At 47.5% G+C, this 24,829-nt stretch overlaps 2 protein-coding genes across 2 annotated transcripts in view; both read left to right on the top strand.

The window, feature by feature from the left end:
- The window catches only part of LOC143323851 (isocitrate dehydrogenase [NAD] subunit alpha, mitochondrial), a 13,029-nt gene extending 4,814 nt beyond the window's left edge, over positions 1–8,215 (top strand). Inside the window, exons 3-11 of the mRNA XM_076735977.1 lie at positions 51–134; positions 213–327; positions 410–597; positions 1,751–1,884; positions 4,358–4,460; positions 4,736–4,800; positions 4,882–4,966; positions 5,490–5,642; positions 7,620–8,215. Coding sequence (XP_076592092.1) covers positions 51–134; positions 213–327; positions 410–597; positions 1,751–1,884; positions 4,358–4,460; positions 4,736–4,800; positions 4,882–4,966; positions 5,490–5,642; positions 7,620–7,703 — 1,011 coding nt within the window. The 3' untranslated portion in view covers positions 7,704–8,215. The remainder of the gene's footprint in view (positions 1–50; positions 135–212; positions 328–409; positions 598–1,750; positions 1,885–4,357; positions 4,461–4,735; positions 4,801–4,881; positions 4,967–5,489; positions 5,643–7,619) is intronic.
- Positions 8,216–9,845: 1,630 nt separating this feature from the next.
- LOC143323940 (ras-related protein Rab-8B) lies at positions 9,846–24,514 on the top strand. Its single transcript, XM_076736131.1, has 8 exons — positions 9,846–10,132; positions 19,800–19,860; positions 19,987–20,047; positions 20,600–20,677; positions 20,914–21,003; positions 21,401–21,466; positions 21,548–21,598; positions 21,890–24,514. The coding sequence occupies exons 1-8, from the start codon at positions 10,009–10,011 to the stop codon at positions 21,977–21,979; spliced, it is 621 nt and encodes a 206-aa protein (XP_076592246.1). The 5' UTR covers positions 9,846–10,008; the 3' UTR covers positions 21,980–24,514.
- The last annotated feature ends 315 nt before the right edge of the window (positions 24,515–24,829 follow it).

Raw genomic sequence — 24,829 nt, 5'->3', positions numbered from 1 at the left:
CTCTACGTGTCTGCCTGCCTGTCTCTCTACCTGTCTGTGTGTCCCTGCAGATGCAGACAGTCACTCTGATTCCTGGCGATGGGATTGGACCAGAGATCTCAGCTGCTGTCATGAAGATCTTTGAAGCTGCTAAGGTGAGTGTGAGCAGGCGGAGCACATTGAAAAACGTGGCTGTGCCTTTAAACCTGTGATTTTTTTTTTTCCACCTGCAGGCTCCCATCAGGTGGGAGGAGAGGAACGTGACGGCGATAAAGGGACCGGGCGGCAGATGGATGATCCCTCCTGATGCCAAAGACTCGATGGACAAGAGCAAGATCGGACTGAAAGGTCTGCTGATGTGTGTAAACCTGAGCTGCGCTGCACAGTTTTCTTTAAGGTGGCACTCCAGCCTGAACGTTCTCTCCTCCAGGACCCCTGAAGACCCCCATTGCTGCCGGTCACCCCTCCATGAACCTGCTGCTGAGGAAGACCTTTGACCTTTACGCTAACGTCCGACCCTGCGTCTCCATCGAGGGCTACAAGACTCCGTACACTGACGTCAATCTGGTCACCATCCGGGAGAACACAGAGGGCGAGTACAGCGGCATCGAACACGTGGTGAGTGGACGGGACGGCGTACGAGGCGACACGTCTGAACTCATTCAGGCTTTCTGCTGTTAGTCAGCAGCTTCTCGACAAAAGGACCAATGACTGTTCATCGGTCTGATTGTCAACAGCATCTCTGGTGGTCATCGTCTGTGCACTTCAGGATTGATGTCGACGGTCGGACATGTTTCAGCTCCTCAATGAACACAGCTAGCTGTGCTAATGCTAATGCTAATGCAGGTGATCTCACCTGTGTGAGCTGAAGTGATGACGGTGTACCTGCCCTCCTCACCTGTGTTCCTGTAGGTCAGCTAGCTGCTACAGACAGGACGCTCTGCTCCTGCTCGTCTTCAGGGTAAGAAGGAGGAAGCAGTTCAGTCGTACACTGAAACCCTGACGCTTCCTGAACCTCTCACCTGTCCACCTGTTGAGTCCTGATGTGGATCAGTCTGTGTTCACACTGTCAGCTCAGATCTGGATCAAAACAAGACAGACATCAGCTTCATCTCTCCATCCAGAGATGGACAACATCTTTAGCATAGCTTAGCACAAAGACTGCAAGCAGAGGGAAAGTGTTAGCTTAGCTTAGCATCCAAACGAAATCCAGAGTCTGTCTGATTCTCATTTAATAAATGAACTAAATCATGACCAAATGGATCTTTCAGCTGGCAGTAGACATTCATGTGTGATGTCACTTCCTGTCAGTGGTTCTCCACTCCCATTGATGAACTTCAGTCCATTTTCCTTCCCATTGTTGTTTGTGTGTTTCCCATCCCTCCACTGTCTGTCCCCTCACCTTAGTCACACCTGTGATGCAGCCTTCAGTGTCGTGCATGAACGCAGGAAACGCGCTCATTGACTGCGTCTCTTGCTGTCATGTCTCTTATCATGATCCACTTAGGGATAAGACTCGTAGTGGGACGTGGACGTGGACGTCACTTCAGTGGTTTTCATGGAGAAGAGTCAGAGTCCAGATCATGTTTGTTTAAAGAGCCTGAAGGAATGAGAGGCCTCTGCTGCACCTTCAGGCAGGTGACGCCTCCACCTGGATGGAAGCAGATTAAACTCAGGGTGTCATGTGATCATCCGGGATCTATCTGGTGTGATCATCTGGGATCTCGTGGTCTTTCTGCTCTGAAGCTCCTGTCTGGTCTTGTTGTTGCAGATCGTCGACGGCGTCGTTCAGAGCATCAAACTGATCACTGAGAACGCCAGCAGACGCATCGCTGAGTACGCCTTCGAATATGCCAGAAACAACCAAAGAAGCAGCGTGACGGCCGTCCACAAGGCCAACATCATGTGAGTCCAGCAGGTTCAGAGACTTCCCTCTAAGGTCCTGCTCACAGCACAGTATTAATACACCACTGCAGTTTTTCTTGAATATCACAATTAGGGCTGGGCGATATGACTGAAAACTGTGTCACGATATAAGTGTTTTATATCTATATATATATATCTATATCTTATATATATCTTATATCTATCTATATATATAGTAAGGACCAGGAGAAAAAAAAACATTTTTATTTTAAATTTAACCTTCCTCTGATTATAATCCCCTCAGCTATCAAGGCAGAAAGGAAAGGAAATGTCAACACGACCATGGAAAACACTCACATAATAAATGTCAATAAAAGTGTAAAAATGTAAACAGAGAGAAACCTGACAACTTTTTTTCTGCAGGTTTAGTGGCAGGAAGTTCACGAGCTGATTCACCTTCTGGTGAATAAAATAATTTCAAATATGTGCAGTAAACAGCAGAAACTGAGGTAGACCTGACATCTGTAACATACAAAAAAACAAACATGACAGACAGTAACACTGATTGAGCTATAAAACCAGCCTAGACATCCGAGTAACTTTAGTAACTCTTAACATACGTGAACTATTCAATTATATTTTAATTGCAAGTGTGCTTAAAAAAAAAAAAAAAAAACGTGTAAGAGATTTGAAGCTGTCTTCTCCACAGTGCTCAGCGGAGCACGTCTTTATCTATGTGATACCACTGCCTCCGTTACGTCTTTGTGCCTTTTAGATGATTTGTCATAAGGCGCTGAAGCAGAGCACCTCTGCATGGCGGTCTGCTGCTTGTGCGGCGGTGCTGCGGTAGCAGATGTTGTTGGACGGTGGTGAATACGCTGCGCTCTGAAGGGTGAGCGCGGCGAAGGTGGTTAAACAGTTTGTGGTATTAACTGGTCTTGGTGGGGACGACGGTCTTGCATACGTTACAGCAGAGTCCTGCACGGGTCCAATTTTCGAAACCCGTGCCCGCCCCGCCCGTCAATCATCAGACCCGTGAACCGACCCGTTACCCGTGATTACATCAAATTATGATTACATGCACTAAATAGCCTACAACAGACGGTCTCTCACTTAAAAAAAAAGCTTTATTTTTTCAAGCCTGTTTTAACACAAGATGGCAGCGGCCTTCATTAACGCTCTCAGCGAAGTCTTACAGTAGTAGACTGACTAGTCACACACAGACGCACCACTATTTCATATTCACCGCTTGCTAACTTAGCTCGTATCTCCTTCTCCTCCATGCTGTTTTTGTTGTTATTTCCGCGCGCGCACGCGCTGCTGCCGGGGTGTGTTTATGTACTGGAGGTCAGAGTGCGTGCTGCGTGCTGCGTGCTGCGTGCTGCGCGGTGCGCAGCGTCTTCGCTGCGTCATGCTGCTTGAAACTAGTGATTTTCATGACACAATAAAATGTTACCCGCCCGCTTTTGGTTCCGTTCCGCCCGTACCCGTAAAATTATAAATGCATATTTTCCACCCGTTTGTACCCGTCAATTGCGGGTACCCGTCGGATATCCGCAGGTACCCGGCCCGTTGCAGGACTCTACGTTACAGTCCCTGTTTTATCGTCAATTTCTTCGCTCGCTGCAGCGCTCACTTTCTATTTCTCATCTCGCTCCTCGCGAAGAATCAAACACGAGACAACGCGATGGGGCAACCGAACGTGATACTGTTACATGATTGGCTGTTAGCGTGTCACTCCCAGTTATCAGTGATCACTCCCTACATTGCTTGGTTACCAGAGAGCGAGTGCCTTTGTTCATGCAACCAACCTCGCTTCGCAACTTCTGGTTTCTTCCGATGAAGAAAAAAAATTATCGAATGTTCTATCGAACGCATTTTTTATTGATATTGATTACGTGTCTATCGCGACACATATCGTTATCGTTTTATCGCCCAGCCCTAATCACAACTGGTTTTAAACTTCTTGACAGCTTATTTTATATTTTCATCCAAATGTTTTTTTAAATGTCTTTTTAAATTCAAAGGATTTTTATTGATCATCAGAACATTGAGCTTCTACCAGGATTGAGTGAAAACACTGAGGTGCGTCACACCTGAATGAACGCCTCGTTATTGTAGGTCGATGTACGATAACATGAACGTGTCCACAGACCAGCAGAGACAGTGTGTGTGTCTGTAGTTTAGACTGAAGGATGTGGAAATGTTTGTCGGACAGGAAGTCGCTCCGATGCGTTCAGGGTCCGTCTTTTAGAAAATGTTCAGACGCATTCATCACTCAGCTTTTGACGTGAGAAGTGGTAGAATGAAAGAAGAGTGAAGAATGAAAAGACAGCTGAGAAGAAGTTCAAACCCTGCCCACTTTTGCACCTGCATGCAGCTGACCAATCACAGACAGAGGAGCGTGTCATTGGTCATTACACAGACCTGTCAGGAAGGTGTGTCCTGTAATGTCTCAGTCACAGGTAACGGTGCAGCAAGGGGCGCTGTGTCATGAACTCTGTCTGTGCAGGCGAATGTCAGATGGTCTGTTTCTGAGGAAATGTCGCGAGGTGGCCGAAAACTTCAAAGACATCAAGTTCACCGAGATGTACCTGGACACGGTTTGCCTCAACGTAAGTCCATCAGCTGATTCACACACATCAATTGTTCTGACCCTGAACACAACAAGAGAGTCCAGCCAGAGTCCAGCCAGACTTAACTAAAGTGAACCAGGCTCACCAGACTCAAACAGACTGAACCGGACTCAAAGATCCAGACTGATCCAGACAGTCTACAGTTGATCTCATGTTAAATCAGTTTCATTGAGCATTCAGTGTTTTCTCTTGGGATCGTTGTAAGAATTGACCCTTTTTTTGTTCTGACGTGTCCTGATGGTGTGGACTTTCAGATGGTTCAGGATCCCACCCAGTTTGACGTACTGGTCATGCCCAACCTGTACGGAGACATTCTCAGGTCAGTTTGTTGTCAGTGAACAGCATTTGTCTTTGTCTTCATTGGTGCTGTGAGGACTCAGCGTTCTGTTTTGTCTTCCAGTGATCTGTGCGCCGGTCTGATCGGAGGACTCGGAGTCACCCCCAGCGGGAACATCGGCGCCAACGGAGTCGCCATATTCGAATCGGTTAGTTTGATTCTGTGTTTGAGTTATTTCGTCAAAGAAAAGGTCACACCGTTGAACTTCTCACTTTAGAGGGTTCAGTGCCATCGATTGATCATCGATTGATCAAACTTTGACTGAGTGTTAAACTGGTTTCAAACAAACATCAAAGGCACAGAGTTGGACGTCAGTCTTGGAGATCATGCGTCTGACAAACGTGACGTCAGTTTGAGGTTGCAGGGAGCTGATCGGTCCATTACCGTTGTCACTCTACATGCTGCCACTGGGTGGCGTCATTACAGAGCACAAAGCGTGTTTCTATGCAGACGACACACGACTGAACGTCTGCGCTGAAGCAGATGATGCTGCAGCTGCAGACTCCATCACTGACCGTCTGTTCATCAATAAATCAATGGATGACAAAGAATTTCTTCAAGTGAAATGATACAAACTGAAATCTTTCTAGTCTGTCTGAAACAAAGAGAGAAATGCTGTTTGATAATCTGTGAGATGAACTCTCTGGAACGTGTGTTTGCTCCACCTGCAGGTTCACGGCACCGCCCCCGACATTGCCGGCATGGACATGGCGAATCCCACCGCCCTGCTGCTCAGTGCTGTCATGATGTTGCGCCACATGGGTCTCCATGACTACGGCAACAAGATCCAGACGGCCTGTTTCGACACCATCAGAGACAAGAAGGTGAGACTCTGAAGCAGGTGACACAGGTGACGCTGGTGACACAGGTGATGCTCCTTTGTGCTCCAGCAAGTTGGAATGGTTGATTTGTTCCGCTGACCTCAGACCAGCCCGGTTTTCACACTGAAGAAGCTAAACACAGCGAGAGAAGAGACAAAGAGACAAGAAAAAGTCTGTCGTCCACATGAAAAGAGACAAGAAACAATAATGAATTCAGAAATAATGAATCCTGATTCTCACTGACAACATTCAGCCTTTCACACTGCTTCACTTTAACTGTTTGACCGTTTGCTGCTAGTTTCTGTTAGTTTCTGTTAGCCTCTGTTAACCTCTGTTAGCTTATGTTGTCCTCTGTCAGCTTCTGTTATCTTATGTTAGCCTCTGTCAGCTTCTGTAGCTTCTGTTACCCTCTGTCAGCTTCTGTTATCTTATGTTAGCCTCTGTCAGCTTCTGTAGCTTCTGTTACCCTCTGTTAGCTTCTGTTATCTTCTGTCAGCCTCTTTTAGCTTCTGTTAGCCTCTCTCAGCCTCTGTTAGCCTCTGTCAGCTTCTATTAGCCTCTGTCAGCCTCTTTTAGCTTCTGTTAGCCTCTGTCAGCTTCTGTTAGTTTCTGTTAGCCTGTGTTAGCCTCTGTTAGTCTCTGTCAGCCTTTATCAGCCTCTATTAGCTTCTGTTAGCCTCTGTGAGTTTGTCTTGGTCTCTGTTAGCCTGTGTTAGCCTCTGTTAGCTTCTGTTAGCCTCTGCCAGCCTCTGTTAGCCTGTGTTAGCCTCTGTCAGCTTCTGTTAGCCTCTGTCAGCCTCTTTTAGCTTCTGTTAGCCTCTGTCAGCTTCTGTTAGTTTCTGTTAGCCTGTGTTAGCCTCTGTTAGTCTCTGTCAGCCTTTATCAGCCTCTATTAGCTTCTGTTAGCCTCTGTGAGTTTGTCTTGGTCTCTGTTAGCCTGTGTTAGCCTCTGTTAGCTTCTGTTAGCCTCTGCCAGCCTCTGTTAGCCTGTGTTAGCCTCTGTCAGTCTCTGTTAGCCTCTGTCAGCCTCTGTTAGTCTCTTTTAGCTTCTGTTAGCCTCTGTCAGCCTCTGTTAGCCTGTGTTAGTCTCTGTTAGTCTCTGTTAGCCTCTGTCAGCTTCTGTTAGCTTCTGTTAGCCTCTGTTAGTCTAGTTAGCCTGTCAGCCTCTGTTAGTCTCTTTTAGCTTCTGTTAGCCTCTGTCAGCTTCTGTTAGCTTGTGTTAGCCTCTGTTAGCCTGTGTCAGCCTCTGTTAGTCTCTGTTAGCTTGTGTTAGCCTCTGTTAGCCTGTGTTAGCCTCTGTTAGACTCTGTTAGCCTCTGTCAGCTTCTTTTAGCCTCTGTTAGTCTTTGTTAGCCTCTGTCAGCCTCTGTTAACCTCTGTTAGCTTATGTTGTTCTCTGTTATCTTCTGTTAGCCACTGTTAGCTTATGTTGTCCTCTGTTAGCTTCTGTTATCTTATGTTAGCCTCTGTCAGCTTCTGTAGCTTCTGTTACCCTCTAGTAGCTTCTGTTATCTTCTGTCAGCTTGTCAGCCTCTTTTAGCTTCTGTCAGCCTCTGTCAGCCTCTGTTAGCCTGTGTTAGTCTCTGTTAGTCTCTGTTAGCCTCTGTCAGCTTCTGTTAGCTTCTGTTAGCCTCTGTTAGTCTAGTTAGCCTGTCAGCCTCTGTCAGCCTCTTTTAGCTTCTGTTAGCCTCTGTCAGCCTCTGTTAGCCTGTGTTAGTCTCTGTTAGTCTCTGTTAGCCTCTGTCAGCTTCTGTTAGCTTCTGTTAGCCTCTGTTAGTCTAGTTAGCCTGTCAGCCTCTGTTAGTCTCCGTTAGCTTCCGTTAGCCTCTGTCAGTCTCTCAGCACACGCTGTGTCAGTTGTTCCTTCAGCGTCCGTCCTGATGTCTCTCTGCTTCAATGCTACCCTGTGTTTCATAGCATTTCTGCAGATCTGGATCTAAAATGTTGTAACCATTGAAACGTGTTGTGTGGTGACCTCAGGTGCTGACGAAGGACCTGGGAGGAAACTCCAAGTGCTCAGAGTTTACGGACGACATCTGCCGGCGTGTCCGGGATCTGGACTGAAGCTGCAGTGAAGCCGCTGTGGGAGCCCGAGTCTCCGCCGCCTGATCCACCGCAATGCAGAGCCTCACCTCCGCCCTCCTCCCCCCCCTCCACCCTCCTCCCCCCGCCCGCTGACTGCTTTGATGTCTCTGGGGCTGCAGGGACACAGTCAGCTGTAGCTTTTGCTCTTTCTACTGTCCTCACACACAGAAAACATGTTTTTGCTGTAATGAGATGATGATGTGGAGGGGGCGGGGCTTCTGCAGCAGCTACATGAGTTGTTAACACAATGAAACATACGCACAAATGTCACATGACCAAGTTGGAATGGAGTGTTTTTACTCAAAGTATCTTCATCATACATTCATAGTAATCCTCATATCAGCTCTGCTTCGTTGTGTGGACAGTTTGGACATTTGTTCTTTTTTAACAGTGACGCAGTTCAACTGAAAGCTCGTCTTATTTATTGTCCCCTGTTTCTGTCTCATGCTGCTCAGTTTCAGAGCTCCTCAAAGATAAAAGATGTAAAAGAAGAGAGCGCTGCTGTGTCTGTCTCTGCACCTTCACACAACCAAGACTGAGCCAAGTCTTCGTCCTCAGCTCGTGTTGCTGTCTCACAATCTGTCCTCATTTTGCATTCTTTACTCCTGACGGCCTTCGTCCATCCACGTGTCCTCCTGTCTTTACAGTCTTTCTGACTGGAGCCTCTGGGTGGTGTCCTCTGACTGTCCACTGAAACATGGTTTTATCAGACGAACATCATGTCCACAACGGGACGTTAAAGCTGAAGACGCTTCAGATCTGATCCAATCAGACGGAGCGCTCACGATGGGGACCCTGCTCTCATCCTATTGGCTTGCAGACCTGACGGTGCAGCTTCCACAAAGAATGTGGGGACATGTCCTCATTAAAGTCTCTGTCCAGCTGTCTCAGTCCAGACCATGTCCTGTGGGCTTTTTCCCCTGGGTTTTGTCTATCAGTCTGCTGTCCTCATGACTGACTCGGTAGAGTTTCTTGGAGCTGCAGGTAAGCTGAGAGGTGAAGGACACCTGAAGAGACAAATCCTGCGTCTCTCTGAGGGAAATGAGGTCAGAGGTCAATGATCTGATGTGTCTGTCTCTGTGAACCACGAAAGTTCTCAAACTGACAGCCCACCTCCCATCACTCAGGTGACGTCACGGGCCCACGCCCCCACTTCCTGAATGCGTCAAGTTGCCAGAGACGAGCGGACCGCATGGCAGCTTTGCCTTCAAAATAAAAGATCAGGCTTTTCTTACGTGTAAGATGTAGAACATGTGAACGACTCCACAGTGAGAGAGTAGAGTGACGCTACGATCTGACCTGAGGTCTGTAAACTGCTCAGGTGGGCCACATGTTTCTTCAGGTAAAAGGAGGTTTTCAAATTGTTTGTTGTAACAGCAGCAGCTAGCTGAGGCTAACAGGATCCCAGCTAACGTCTGCTTGACATATTTAACTGCAAACATTAAATATTTCACACTTCATGGAGCTCCTTCAAACTCGGACTGAATGTCAAACATGGACATTTTCTCCCTGAAAACTTTGAATACATACAACAGACATGAAACACACACACGATCATGTGATGTAAATGCAAACGCTCTGAAATTTCTGTGACTTAAATCCATTTATGATGTCAGACTGCAGTAATTAATTGTCACATCTCACGATAAAAGCTCAAAATCAAATAACAGCCCTTCAATAATGTCATCAGACTGAATATTTAAAGGATACTGTCAAAGAATAAATATTCACATCTAATAATTAAACCCAAATCTCAATGAACACATTGAATGAAAAGCAAGACATTTTTAACTATAATGAAAGATCAACCATTACCTAACAAAAACAGGCAGAATGATAACAGTAAGACGTCAAGTCTTAAACGAGATACTAGTTTTATTGTTGGTTTAATTTAAAGATGCAAAGAAGCAACTTATTGATTAATGGAGTAACTTTCATCTGTAACTGCTCATTTACACTTTGAGAGGAAGTAGAACGTTTTCATCACGAGCTGTGATAAAGAATTCACATTGAATAAGTGTCTCTAATACAGAGAAACCGAGAGTCGTTTTGGGTGTTTTTTTAAAGTGTTTTATTCTGAAAAGCCCGAACCGGATGTTTGGTGCGGTGTGTTCTGGTAGCTTGAAGCTGGAGCGTTTCCTGCTCCCTCGCGGTACTGTTTCAGTAGAACCCTGTACGGAACCAGTGTTCCCAGTAAAGCCAGCAGTGTCGGTGGTTTGCGGAGAGTTTGAGGAGGCCGGAGGTTCCGTTAATTTACCGGGAGTACCGGGACAGACGGCGGGAAATGGCGAAGACATACGACTATCTGTTCAAACTGCTGCTGATCGGCGACAGCGGCGTCGGTAAAACCTGCCTGCTGTTCCGGTTCAGCGAGGACGCCTTCAACACCACCTTCATCTCCACCATCGGTGAGTCCCTGCCGGGTTGACGGTGCGTGAACCCGGTAACGACCCGCCGGGCGGGGAGCTGCAACCGGAACCGAGCGTGGTGTTAGCCTCGGAGCTAACGGCCGCTGGTCAGTGTCAGCCCAGCGCCAGGTGACCTTTGACCCCACTGATCAGGTCTATTGATTAGCTCATCAGTGGCGGTTTGATGATCAGTTAAAGGAGGAACAGCTAAAGGTGTGTTTACTGACCACGTGAGACACTGGAATGATGTCTTCTGTGGGTCTGAAGAGACTCCTGAAGACTGACACCATGATGATGACGATGATGATGACGGTAGTGATGGTGGTGATGGCGATGATGATGATGGTGCTGATGATGATAGCTCACTTTATTCATGGTGGACTTTTGTAAACGAGGATTCAAACTTCAGAAACACAGTGAAACAGTTTGATGGTACAAAAACAGAATGTTGATCGATCAGATCTGTGCTGATTGATCAATCAGATCTGTGCTGATTGATGTCCTGTCAATGGATGAACTGATGGACTGATCCAGCTGAAGACACTTCTCAGTGTGATGTCTGACTCCTCGGTGATCACAGGAAGTGGTGACGCGGTCGTGACTCTCAGTTCTGAACGACTTCTCACTCGCTCACTTTACTTCCTGATTCAAACGGCGGTTTCAGGTTTGTCTGCGGCGGAAAGTCCCCGAGATCCCGACGCCTCGAGCCTCGGCGTCGATTCAGGCCGTAGGTGAAAGCCTGAACGACTCGGTTCATTGGAAGGTTTCACTTCAAAACGTCTGCTGAACCGTGTCCGTCCTTCAGGGGACAAAATGTCCTTCAGGGGACAAATTGAATCATTGAGCTCAGTAACCTCTGCGATGGCTGAACATCTCCGAGGAGGCGTGAGACGGTGGTGACGGTGCCGGTGGTGACGGTGCTGGTGGTGACGGTGCTGGTGATGGTGGTGGTGGTGATGGTGGTGGTAGTGATGGTGGTGACGGTGGTGGTGATGGTGGTGGTAGTGATGGTGGTGATGGTGATGGTGACGGTGGTGGTGATGGTGATGGTGGTGGTGGTGGTGGTAGTGATGGTGGTGATGATGGTGGTGGTGGTGGTGGTGATGGTGGTGGTAGTGATGGTGGTGATGGTGATGGTGACGGTGGTGGTGATGGTGATGGTGTTGGTGGTGATGGTGGTGATGGTGATGGTGACGGTGGTGGTGATGGTGATGGTGGTGGTGCTGATGATGTTGCTGGTGGTGATGGTGATGGTGGTGGTGCTGATGATGTTGCTGGTGGTGGTGGTGGTGGTGGTGGTGATGATGGTGGTGGTGGTGACGGTGCTGGTGATGTTGCTGGTGATGGTGGTGGTGGTGGTGCTGATGATGTTGCTGGTGGTGGTGGTGGTGGTGGTGGTGGTGATGATGGTGGTGGTGGTGATGATGGTGCTGGTGAAGGTTGTCCAGGTCTGGCTCAGTCAGCCTCTCAGCAGGTTGTTGGTGGTCTGAAACATCAGCTGGTTCCTAATCAAACATTCTTCTTGTCTTCTTGTCGTCGTCTTATTGTTGTCTTGTTGTCTTCTTGTTGTCTTCTTGTCTTGTTGTCGTCTTCCTCTTGTCTTCTTGTCATCTTCCTGTTGTCTTCTTGTCGTCTTCTTGTCTTGTCTTCTTGTTGTCTTCTTGTCTTGTTGTCGTCTTCTTCTTGTCTTCTTGTCATCTTCCTGTTGTCTTCTTGTCGTCTTCTTGTTGTCTTGTTGTCTTATTGTTGTCTTCTTGTTGTCTTGTCGTCTTATTGTTGTCTTGTTGTCTTCTTGTTGTCTTCTTGTCTTGTTGTCGTCTTCCTCTTGTCTTCTTGTCATCTTCCTGTTGTCTTCTTGTCGTCTTCTTGTTGTCTTGTTGTCTTCTTGTTGTTTTCTTGTGGTCTTGTTGTCTTCTTGTCGTCTTCTTGTTGTCTTGTTGTCGTCTTCTTGTCGTCTTCTTGTTGTCTCCTTGTTGTCTTCTTGTCTTCTTGTCGTCTTCTTGTTGTCTTGTCGTCTCCTTGTTGTCTTCTTGTCGTCTTCTTGTTGTCTTCTTGTCTTCTTGTCGTCTCCTTGTTGTCTTCTTGTCTTCTTCTTGTCTTCTTGTCTTCTTGTCGTCTTCTTGTTGTCTCCTTGTTGTCTTCTTGTCTTCTTGTCGTCTTCTTGTCGTCTTGTCGTCTCCTTGTTGTCTTCTTGTCTTCTTGTTGTCTTCTTGTCGTCTTCTTGTCTTCTTGTCGTCTTCTTGTTGTCTTGTCGTCTCCTTGTTGTCTCCTTGTTGTCTTCTTGTCATCCTCCTCTTGTTATTCTGTTGTCTTGTGTCCTTTAGCTGAATGTGGATCTTTGAAGTCTCTGTCTGTCCTGAACTCTTTACGCTTCTGAGAAGTTTTCTAAGACGACAAGTGAATTAATACAAAGACGTTCTTGTCCACAGTCCGTCCACAGACCGTCCACACACTGTCCACAGACCGTCCACAGACTGTCCACACATCATCCACAGTCCGTCCACAGACCGTCCACAGACAGTCCACAGTCCGTCCACGGACAGTCCACAGACCGTCCACGGACCATCCACACACTGTCCACAGACCGTCCACAGTCTGTCCACAGACCGTCCACACACTGTCCACAGTCCGTCCACAGACCGTCTACAAACCTCCTACACACACTGTCCACAATTTGTCCACAGACCGTCCACACACTGTCCACAGTCCGTCTACAGACTGTCCACAGACTGTATGAGACGTCTGACTGAAACAAGACAAAAAGACTGATTGTACTGATTGTAGTATCTGAGATGTCAACAGGTCAAAGGTCATCAGGACACAAACACACAAAGACCTGAAGCTCAGCACACTGAGGCAGAACGCACACACACACACACACATACATACACACACAAACACACACATGCACACACACTGTCAGAGGTCAGCTGACTCTCACGGGACCCTGGCAGCATGGTGACAGTGCGTCCTCTGTCTGACCACAGCAGCAGAGGATTGTGGGAGTTCATGTAGAAGACAGTTCCCACTTCCTGCTTCCATCAGGAAGACAGAGGAGACACACTGCTCGCTCTGACACACCGGAAACACAGAGAGAGAGGAGTGTGTGTGTGTGTGTGTGTGTGTGTGTGTGTGTGTGAGAGAGAGAGAGAGAGAGAGAGAGTGTGTGTGTGTGTTCTTGGTGAATCTGCGGTCGAGTCGTTTTATTTGTTTCCTCGGAGGAAATCTGTTCAACACCTCAACGAAGAAAAACTCTTCATCAGGGAAGAAGACAGAAAGCTCAGGAGGAGGCGCAGAGGAGGAGCTCCTCTTCAGGACGGACATGCAGGAAGCACCAGCGTCCACGCCCTACAAAATAAAAGTATGACATAACAGTCAGATGATAAACATGAAGAGTATCAATGATTGATTGAGGAGGAAGAGGAGGTCAATGACCTGCTCTGCTGCACGTTTCCTTGACAACCAGCAGGGTTTCACTTCCTGATGACAGTGAGTGCAGAAGAAGTCGAACAGAGATCAATCAATCAATCAGTCAATCAATCAGTCAGTCAATCAATCAGTCAGTCAATCAATCAATCAGTCACTCAATCAATCAGTCAATCAATCAGTCAGTCAGTCAATCAATCAGTCAGTCAATCAATCAATCAGTCACTCAATCAATCAGTCAATCAATCAGTCATCATGAACGCTTGAGTCCTTTTGTGTTTTTGTTGTTTTTAGATTAAAAGTGGAGTTTTGTTGACGTTGTAAACAGGAAGTCCTCCATGTTTGTGTTGATTGATTGACACCAAACAACCAACTTCACAAACACTGTGTTTATTTATGAGGTGACTTCCTGCCGCTGGCAGCGTCACACAGGTGAGACCTGGCTCACGTTACTGGTTTCAACCTGATCCAGCAGGTGAAGGAGGTGTGAATGATGGTGGTCTTCACACCTCCTGCAGGTGTATCTTGATGTTTTGGGCCTCAGGTGAGAAAACGACCTGCAGATCGTTCAGATCGTCTTTTGTTCGGTCGTTGTTTTGGACTTGGAGGATTCCTGCTCTTCTTCTTCTGCTGCTTAAACGTGTTGCTCGAGGACACTGCAGCAGGTAGAGCCGATCAGGGATAGGACCAGCATCCAGCTGGTCGAGCTGGGAAACAGTAGCAGAGAGGGTGAGTGTGAGCTGGGAGAACTGGGACGAGCTTCGTCCACCTCAGGCCTCCACAGCCGGTCCGGGGGCTTGAACCAGCGTCACAAACGGCTCCTCTGAGCAGGAAACGGCGAAGGAAAGCGAGCTGCCAGGCGATGTTTCCGCCGCTTCGTGGAAACACATTTTCTCTGCTCAGAAACAGGAAGGAGCTCTGGGTCACATTTGTTTGTTTAAAATATCTTTGACTTCCTCTTTAACCACACCGAGTCCCACCCGGTCCGCTGACAGATCAACGCTCAGAGCTGAGAAACAAACGCACCTCAGGGCGGGTGGAGTTTACCATGTCACACTGCACACACAAGATTCATCGATGTAGAAGAAGAAGAAAACTGTCCGGCTGCAGGTCGCCTCACTGTGTACTGTATCTGTGTACTTATACTCTGTAGATACTGTCTGTACATATGTACTGTGTCTGTGTGTATGTGCTGTGTCTGTGTATACAGTATATATACTGTGTCTGTATATATGTACTGTGCCTGAGTATACAGTATATATACTGTGTCTGTGTGTATTTACTGTGCCTGAGTATACAGTATATATACTGTGTCTGTGTATATGTGCTGTGCCTGAGTATACAGTATATATACTGTGTCTGTGTGTATTTACTGTGCCTGAGTATACAGTATATATACTGTGTCTGTGTATATGTGCTGTGCCTGTGTATACAGTATATATACTGTCTAACCTAACCCTAATCAATGAGGTCCTGCACCACGTCGCTGCGCTCATCGTTAGCTTCAGCGTCTGTTGCTGCGCTCATCGTTAGCTTCAGCGTTGAAGCTGAGCTCATCGTTAGCTTCAGCGTTTGTCGCTGTGCTCATCGTTAGCTTCAGCGTTGAAGCTGAGCTCATCGTTAGCTTCAGCGTTTGTCGCTGTGCTCATCGCTAGCTTCAGCGTTGAAGCTAAGCTCATCGTTAGCTTCATCGTTTGTCGCTGCGCTCATCGTTGGCTTCAGCGTTTGTCGCTGAGCTCATCGTTAGCTGCATCGTTTGTCGCTGCGCTCATCGTTAGCTTCAGCGTTTGTCGCTGCCCTCATCGTTAGCTTCAGCGTTGAAGCTGCGCTCATCGTTAGCTTCATCATTTGTCGCTGCGCTCATCGTTAGCTTCATCGTTTGTCGCTGCGCTCATCGTTAGCTTCAGCGTTTGTCGCTGAGCTCATCGTTAGCTTCAGCGTTTGTCACTGAGCTCATCGTTAGCTTCAGCGTTGAAGCTGAGCTCATCGTTAGCTTCAGCGTTTGTCGCTGCGCTCATCGCTAGCTTCAGCGTTGAAGCTGAGCTCATCGTTAGCTTCATCGTTTGTCGCTGAGCTCATCGTTGGCTTCAGCGTTGAAGCTGAGCTCATCGTTAGCTGCATCGTTTGTCGCTGCGCTCATCGTTAGCTTCAGCGTTTGTCGCTGCCCTCATCGTTAGCTTCAGCGTTGAAGCTGCGCTCATCGTTAGCTTCATCATTTGTCGCTGCGCTCATCGTTAGCTTCATCGTTTGTCGCTGCGCTCATCGTTAGCTTCAGCGTTTGTCACTGAGCTCATCATTAGCTTCAGCGTTGAAGCTGAGCTCATCGTTAGCTTCAGCGTTTGTCGCTGCGCTCATCGCTAGCTTCATCGTTTGTCGCTGAGCTCATCGTTAGCTTCATCGTTTGTCGCTGCGCTCATCGTTAGCTTCAGCGTTTGTCGCTGAGCTCATTGTTAGCTTCAGCGTTTGTCACTGAGCTCATCGTTAGCTTCAGCGTTGAAGCTGAGCTCATCGTTAGCTTCAGCGTTTGTCGCTGCGCTCATCGCTAGCTTCAGCGTTGAAGCTGAGCTCATCGTTAGCTTCATCGTTTGTCGCTGAGCTCATCGTTGGCTTCAGCGTTGAAGCTGAGCTCATCGTTAGCTTCAGTGTTTGTCGCTGAGCTCATCGTTGGCTTCAGCGTTTGTCGCTGTGCTCATCGTTAGCTTCAGCGTTTGTCGCTGCGCTCATCGCTAGCTTCATCGTTTGTCACTGAGCTCATCGTTAGCTGCATCGTTTATCGCTGCGCTCATCGTTAGCTTCAGCGTTTGTCGCTGAGCTCATCGTTGGCTTCAGCGTTGAAGCTGAGCTCATCGTTAGCTTCAGCGTTTGTCGCTGAGCTCATCGTTGGCTTCAGCGTTGAAGCTGAGCTCATCGTTGGCTTCAGCGTTGAAGCTGAGCTCATCGTTGGCTTCAGCGTTTGTCGCTGTGCTCATCGTTAGCTTCATCGTTTGTCGCTGAGCTCATCGTTAGCTTCAGCGTTTGTCGCTGAGCTCATCGTTAGCTTCAGCGTTTGTCGCTGAGCTCATCATTGGCTTCAGCGTTTGTCGCTGAGCTCATCGTTAGCTTCATCGTTTGTCGCTGCGCTCATTGCCACCTTACCTTCAGTGCCCAGTAAGGTCTTTAGTCGGGTCATTCTCAACCGTCTTCAGGAAGCTGTAGACAAGAGACTCTGGGACCAGCAAGCAGGATTCAGGAAAGATCGTTCATGCACAGACCACATAGCAACACTACGCATCATCATTGAGCAGTCTATTGAATGGAACACGTCCCTGTACATGAACTTCATTGATTTTGAAAAAGTCAGCCTGGATCGGACAACACGGAGGCAAAATCCCCACCAAGTTCGTAAACCTTATCAAGAACTCGTATGATGGCACCAGCTTTGAAGCCAAGGCAGGCGTCAAACAGGGATGTCTTCTGTCACCATTCCTCTTCCTCCTTGCTATTGACTGGGTCTGAGGGAAGAGAAATGGAATTCAGTGGACGATGTGGGAGCAGCTGGATGATCTTGAATTTGTGGATGGTACAGTTCTTCAGACAGACAGATGTTCACAAACTGCAATAAAACTTGGTGTCACTCCCAATACAACAAAAACACAAGTGATGGAGATCCACTCCAAAACCAGAAGCTCCATCTTCTTGAATAGCACCTCCCCTAGAGGAGGTAGAAGCTTTCACCTACCTCGGCAGTGTTGTAGATACCACGGGAGGGACAGATGCCGACATTAGAAGCAGAATCAACTGTTGTGTTGAACATGCTCAGAAAGATGTGGAGCTCAAAAAACATCTCCACCAACACGCATCTTCAACTCCAGCGTCAAACAAGTAATGCTGTATGGATCCAAAACATGAAGAACAACAAAACACACAACACACAGACTGCAAACATTCATCAACACCTGCCTCAGAAGGATGGAAATCTGGTGGAAAGACCAAGTCAACAGCGCAGACCTGTGGAAAAGAACAAACCATAGACTTACAATCAGACAGAGGAAGTGGAGCTGGATTGGCCACACCCTCAGAAAACCTGCCACAAACATCCCCCGACAAGCCCTGAAATGAACCCCCAGGAGAAACGGGAAAGAGGTCGCCGCAGGAACAGCTGGAGAGGAAGCGTAGAGGCAGAAGAGAGGGCTCAACTCGGGAGAGCTCGGGAGAACAGAGTGAGATGGAGGATGTTTGTCAGTGGCCTGTGCACCCAAGAGGAGCAAGGTGTTAGCTCACCGTTAGCTTTAGCGGTGAAGCTGAGCTCACCGTTAGCTTTAGCGGTGAAGCTAAGGGCGAGCTCAGAGCAGCTGCTTGATGTCTGCTGATTTTTGGACGTCTGTCAGTCGGTTACTTCATCGAGTCAAATATGTTGAAATGCGTGTGGACAGAAATGCGTGTCGATGACCAATGACAGCGGCTGCCTTCTTCTTCTGTTGTGTTTTACGGCTGTTGGTGTCCATCAGAGTTGCATTACTGCCGTCTGCTGGATGTTAACAGCGCATCCGTCCAAAGTGACGCATTCAATCTGTAACAGACACAGAAACACAAAGGTGTCCTGAAACATCGACGCACCTGCGCACCACAGCAGACATGATGATGTCTGTCCATCTGTCTCCGTCTGTCTCCATTTGTCTTCATCTGTCTCCGTCTGTCTGCATCTGTCTCCATCCGTCTCCGTCTCTCTGCATCTGTCTCCATTTGTCTGCGTCTGTCTCCATCTGTCTCCATCTGTCTGCATCTGTCTCCATCCGTCTGCATCCATCTCCATCTGTCTCCGTCTGTCTGCATCTGTCTCCATCCGTCTCCGTCTCTCTGCATCTGTCTCCATTTGTCTCCATCTGTCTCCGTCTGTCTGCATCTGTCTCCATTTGTCTGCGTCTGTCTCCATCTGTCTTCATCTGTCTGCATCTGTCTCCATTTGTCTGCGTCTGTCTGCATCTGTCTCCATCTGTCTACGTCTGTCTCCATTTGTCTGCATCTGTCTCCATCTGTCTCCATCCGTCTGCATCCGTCTCCATCCGTCTCCGTCTGTCTGCATCTGTCTCCATCTGTCTACGTCTGTCTCCATTTGTCTGCATCTGTCTCCATCCGTCTGCATCCGTCTCCATCCGTCTCCGTCTGTCTCCGTCTGTCTCCATCTGTCTCCGTCTGTCTGCGTCTGTCTCCGTCTGTCTCTATCTGTCTCCATTAGTCTGCATCCGTCTCCATCTGTCTCCGTCTGTCTCCATCTGTCTCCGCCTGTCTGCGTCTGTCTCCGTCTGTCTCCATCTGTCTCCATTTGTCTGCGTCTGTCTGCATCTGTCTCCATCTGTCTCCGTCTGTCTCCATCTGTCTCCGCCTGTCTGCGTCTGTCTCCATTAGTCTGCATCCGTCTCCATCTGTCTCCGTCTGTCTCCATCTGTCTCCGCCTGTCTGCGTCTGTCTCCGTCTGTCTCCGTCTGTCTCCATCTGTCTCCGCCTGTCTGCGTCTGTCTCCATTTGTCTGCATCTGTCTCCATCTGTCTCCGTCTGTCTCCATCTGTCTCCGCCTGTCTGCGTCTGTCTCCATTTGTCTGCATCTGTCTGCATCTGTCTCCATCTGTCTCCGTCTGTCTCCATCTGTCTCCATCTGTCTCCGCCTGTCTGCGTCTGTCTCCATTTGTCTGCATCTGTCTCCATCTGTCTCCGTCTGTCTCCATCTGTCTCCGCCTGTCTGCGTCTGTCTCCATTTGTCTGCGTCTGTCTCCATCTGTCTCCGTCTGTCTGCGTCTGTCTCCGTCTGTCTCTATCTGTCTCCATTAGTCTGCATCCGTCTCCATCCGTCTCCATCTGTCTCCGTCTGTCTCCATCTGTCTCCGCCTGTCTGCGTCTGCCTCCATCTGTCTCCATCCGTCTCCATCTGTCTCTGTCTGTCTGCGTCTGTCTCCATTTGTCTGCGTCTGTCTCCGTCTGTCTCCATTTGTCTCCGTCTGTCTGCGTCTGTCTCCATCTGTCTCCATTTGTCTGCGTCTGTCTCCATCTGTCTCCATCTGTCTGCATCCGTCTCCATCCGTCTGCATCCGTCTCCATCCGTCTCCATCTGTCTCCGTCTGTCTGCATCTGTCTCCACGCAGACACAGTACAAACAGCATCCTGATGACTGTCTCTCGGTAGCAGCCGTGCAGCTGCGTGTTTGTCCTGATGGTGGCGCTGCAGAACGCCGGCTGTGCCTCACGCTTGCATCTTTCTTGTGTTTCAGGAATCGACTTTAAAATCAGGACGATCGACCTCGACGGCAAGAAAATCAAACTTCAGATTTGGTGAGTGGGATACAGAGCCACGCCTGATCAATGATTCCAGCAATCTCATCAATGATTCAATTGATGAGGAGAAACAGATCAGATGTCAGAGCTGTGTTTGACAGATGCTGCTTCCTGTTCCTGCAGGGACACAGCAGGTCAGGAGAGGTTCAGGACCATCACAACAGCCTACTACAGAGGAGCCATGGTAAGACACGCCCCCTTCCGTTCATCTCTCTGCTATTGGGCGGATCGTGTGTCAGTCACGCAGATGACCTGAGCAGGTCTGTGTTAGCAGCCTCAGACGATCTGCTGGAGAGGATCCTGCAGAGACAAACCTTCCAGAATCAGCTGTTCTATCACTCTCACCAATGCCACCAGACTCCATTCACAAAAACAGCGATTTAATACCATAAAACAAACTTCATTCCATCTGACAGAAACCAAATAAAAGTCACCAAAACCCTCTTGGTTCATCTTTCAGTGCTCCAACAATCATCACTGACTCTGGTTTGGTGTGAATAAACTCAGAATTCATTGAATCAGGAGAGGAGAGAGAGAGAGAGGGCGACATGAGAAGCAGAGAAAACAGAGTGTAGAGACGAATGTTTTCACATGGGACTCTGGAGTTATTGTCCCTGGACATTATGAGGGCAGACGTCCAAACCTGTCGGACTTCAAAGGATTCAAAGGTTCATCACTGGACAGCAGAAACTCAGGTCACTTCCTCTTCAGTCACTTCCTGTCTTCTGTGTTCCAGGGCATCATGCTGGTGTATGACATCACCAACGAGAAGTCCTTCGATAACATCAAGAACTGGATACGCAACATCGAGGAGGTACGTCACATGACGTCATGTGACTTCTTCTTCTATGATTTCCTCATCATGTCAAACACCTGATGTTTGTTTTGTCAGTGAAGAAGAAATGACATTTCATCACCTGGAATCAGTTTTTAAAAGCCTCGGTGTAGGTTTGGGACAGACTGGACCCGATCACATTCCTGTTTATTGATGTATGTTTATTGATCGACTCGACGAGCTGGCGACAGTAACGAGCTCCGTGTTTGTTTCAGCACGCGTCCTCAGACGTGGAGAGAATGATTCTGGGAAACAAATGTGACATGAACGACAAGAGACAAGTGTCCAAAGAGCGAGGAGAGAAGGTCAGTGTCCTTCACGCAGAGCGACCCCTGACCCCTGACCCCTGACCCCTGACCCTGTGTGTGTGTGTTTGTGGTTAAACTGTCTTGTTGTTGTTGTTGTTGTTGTTGTTGTTGTCGTCAGGCGGTGCAGGGTTAATGTTTCGCTCCGTCTCATCTCCACCAACACAACCACAGAGAAATGACACTCAGGTGTCTGACAGCAGTGATGATGAAGACATTTTTTCTCATTGCGGACGTCACATAGATCACATGCTAACGTTAGCAGCACGCTAACAACTCTAAACTAATGACCAACTGTCAGTCGCTCCTCAGCTGCGCCTCCTTGTTGGAGGAGCTGAGGCGGAGCGAGGAGCTCTGAGACGTCTCAAAGTTTAACTCGGACTCGTCTTTCGTTCAGCTGGCGATCGATTACGGGATCAAGTTTCTGGAAACCAGCGCGAAGTCCGGCATCAACGTGGAGGAGGTGAGTGACGAGCGTCATGTGTCCACAGAGACAGACAGAGGGACGCCTCTGACCTTGACTCAAGCGTCTTTGTCTCCGCAGGCCTTCTTCACTCTGGGAAGAGACATCATGACCAGACTGAACCGAAAAATGGTGAGTTAAAGACAGACCTGTCCTCGACCAATCACAGCCGTCCTCGGCTGCACACACACACACACACACACACACACACACACACACACACACACACACAGATTACATATTACCTTCTGAAAGTACTCAGTTACTTTGCTTCCTGTGTGTGTTACACTCCATGGCCACCTGAGCTGACCCTCTCATTGGCTCTGACCCCTGGGCAGAGCTGTCAGTCATCTGTCACGCTTGACCCTGATGGGTCCAGATTTCGTCTGTGACCTTTGACCCTTTGTGTTGTTTCTCCTGCAGAGTGACAGCAGCCCGTCAGGTGGAGGCGGGCCGCTGAAGATCACAGAGCCTCGCTCCAAAAAGAGCTTCTTCAGGTGCACGCTGCTGTAGGCGGAGCCTGCTGCTGCTCCTCCTCCTGCTCCTCCTCCTCCTCCTCTGGCACAGAACAAACGTGTGGAAGCAGGAAGAAGAAAACGTCTTCGTACTGAATCTGTTCAGGAAAGTTTCTCTGCTTCTCACTCAGCTCGAATCTTCCTCCTTACCTCCTGCACGCCCTCCTCCTACTCCTCCTCCTCCTCCTCCTCCTCTGGTTTTGGACTCTCACTGCCGTCAGCAGCAGATGCAGTGAGCTGAAGATGACAGTGTACTTGATGATGATGATGAGGATGAGGAGCAGAGGGCAGGTTGTGTCTTTTCCTTTGACCAAAGCTGATGATGATGATGATGATGATGATGATGTCACTGCTCAGCTGGACGAAGGTCGTCTGTTGCGTGTCTTTAACCTCCATCCTGTGTGTAGATGTAGGAGATGTTTGGTGTTTGTCTTCTGATTTCTGTTTGTGGTGATGAAGATCAAAAACAGGTTTTATAATTTCACAGGAGACGGAAAAGAAGCAAAGAAGAAGAGAACAGAGCGCCTCCAGAGTGTGTGTGTGTGTGTGTGTGTGTGTGTGTGTGTGTGTGTGTGTGTGTGTGTGTGTGTGTGTGTGTGAACTGTCATGTCTTTAATGCCATCGAGTCCTTTATTTTGATTTAGATTTTTTGATTCTGATTTTTTGATTTTGATTTTTTGATTTTGATGTGGAAACATCTTGGCGTCTGATCAATACTTTGTATTAACACACAGATTCTCCTTTAGCTCGCTGCTAATTAGCATCTCTGTCAGCAGCCTATTGGCTGTTTATTGATCATATTTACAACTTCTCATTAACGAGGAAGAGTTCCGACTCTGACCTTCATCACTGAAGTGAGTTTGATGATGATGAACGACAAGCCAATGAGCTGATCAGAAGCTCCTTATTGGTCAGTCTGTGTGTTCGTGTCACAGCTGAGCCATGTGCAGCTGATCTTCATCATCATCTTCATCATCATCATTCTAATCATCTTCATCAGCATGATGAATGATTAAAATGATGATGATGATGAAGAAAAATCCCTGCTGATCAGTCTGACTGAGGCGTTCACTGTCTCCTGGTTTCTGGAGCTTCTGTTTTCTTGAAGCTTTTTGAGAAGTTTGTTTGTTTGTTTGTTTGTTTGTTGAGTTAAAAGCTCGTTAACAGACGAGTTGATTTTCATTTTGAATCTGAAACTTTTCGTCTTCAGTTTTCTCTTCATGTGCTTCATGTTGGTTCAGTCCGTCCAGACGAGATCATTCGCTCACTCGCTCATTCACTCACTCATTCATTCATTCACTCACTCATTCATTCATTCATTCACTCACTCATGCCTCTCGTTAAAGCTCTTAACGAGTTACGTTTCACTTCAAACGATGCGTTTACGAACTCAAAGCCAAACGAGGAAATCCTCGAACCTTCTTCCTCGAATCCTTGTTTCTTCATTGATGAGTTAATTTGAACGAGGAAATCTAATGATTGAATTTGAATATTGATCATCAGTTTTAACTGTTTTTGTGAGTTTCTGCTTCATTCAAATGAACATTGAACTCAGCGTTATGACTGAGTATGATGATGATGATGATGATGATGAAGAACCAGCGCAGCCACTCGTCAATACACACATCGATTGATCTGAACACAGCTGGAAACTGGCGATGAAGACCCTGGAAACCTCTTCATCACTTTGTTTGTTGTTGTTCTGACTCGTTGCACATGAAGAAGACCGACCTCGTTTACAGACTCACTGCAGCAGTGTTACTGTTACTGTTACTGTTGTTGTTGTTGTTGTTGTTGTTATCACGTATTATCGTCAGCTGCACTTTCTGCTCTTTGTGCTTCTTCTTCTGATAAAACGGTGCTTTAACAAACTGAATCGATCAGAACTTCACGGATCAATACTGAAGTGACGTTTATGTTCGTCTTCATTTCTGCTTCCTGGATCAATAATTCACTGATCGTGAGTCAATATGAGCTGTTCATGTTTCACACCTTCAGATGACATCACTTCCTGTGTGGAAGAAAACATTTTGTTTATCAGAAGAAACTTTCCGACAGTGTGGACACGACGATCAGCTGATCAATAACAGATAATCAATCACTTCTTCAGCTGGTTTCACTTTGTTTCTTCTTTGTTGTTTTGATGTTTTCAGCACTTTGTAACGCCGCTATGCAAACATACCCCATGATGATGATGATGATGATGATGATGATGATGATGACTGCACTGTGATCTTCTTCATGATCAGATGTATTGATACAGACGAAGGGCAGCGTGAAACATTTTTCAGAGAAATATTAAATTTTTACTTAAATCTCCAAAATGTTCATTTTTCTTTTCACAGAAACAAATTTTCACTTAACTTAAACTTTAAGTTAATCTTTAATCTCTTAACTTTAAATGAGCTCATTTTGTGTGTGTATGTGTGCTTCTTTATGTATGTTTGTGTGTCTGCCTGTATATGCGTGTGTATGTATGTGTGTATGTATGTGTGTGTGTGTGTGTGTGTGCAGCTGTGTTGCATCACATGTAGAGGAGAGAAAGGATTCTTCCTTCCTTCCTTCCTTCCTTCAGGTCCTCCAGGTGAAGAGCAGTCATGAAGGTGAGATTCATTCTGATTGGCCGCAGCGTTTCCACACTACATTTCCCACTTGTCAATCAAACACTGAGTGGGCGGAGACTGCAGCGAGGTCACAGTGACCTCGTCAGGCCTTCGGTCCTGAACCCCGATGGACTTACCAGAGACTGATCGATCTTCCATCATTCCCATCATTTATTGATCTGATCATTTTTCCGAAGGATCAATGAGGTCAAACAGAAACAGAACCGTTCAGCGAACCTGACGTC

The sequence above is a fragment of the Chaetodon auriga genome, chromosome 1 (genome assembly GCF_051107435.1).
Source record: "Chaetodon auriga isolate fChaAug3 chromosome 1, fChaAug3.hap1, whole genome shotgun sequence".
In the NCBI taxonomy this organism is placed as follows: Eukaryota; Metazoa; Chordata; class Actinopteri; order Chaetodontiformes; family Chaetodontidae; genus Chaetodon; species Chaetodon auriga.
Note: the sequence above shows the minus strand (reverse complement) of the source record. Positions and strands in the feature narration are given on the sequence as shown.

What these genes read in the sequence shown, in the direction of transcription:
- LOC143323940 (XM_076736131.1), top strand. Translation starts at nt 10,009, where the DNA reads ATGGCGAAGACATACGACTATCTGTTCAAACTGCTGCTGATCGGCGAC. An exon ending in AAAATCAAACTTCAGATTTG is followed by an intron (nt 19,861 to 19,986) that starts GTGAGTGGGATA and finishes CTGTTCCTGCAG; the next exon opens with GGACACAGCAGGTCAGGAGA. An exon ending in CCTACTACAGAGGAGCCATG is followed by an intron (nt 20,048 to 20,599) that starts GTAAGACACGCC and finishes TCTGTGTTCCAG; the next exon opens with GGCATCATGCTGGTGTATGA.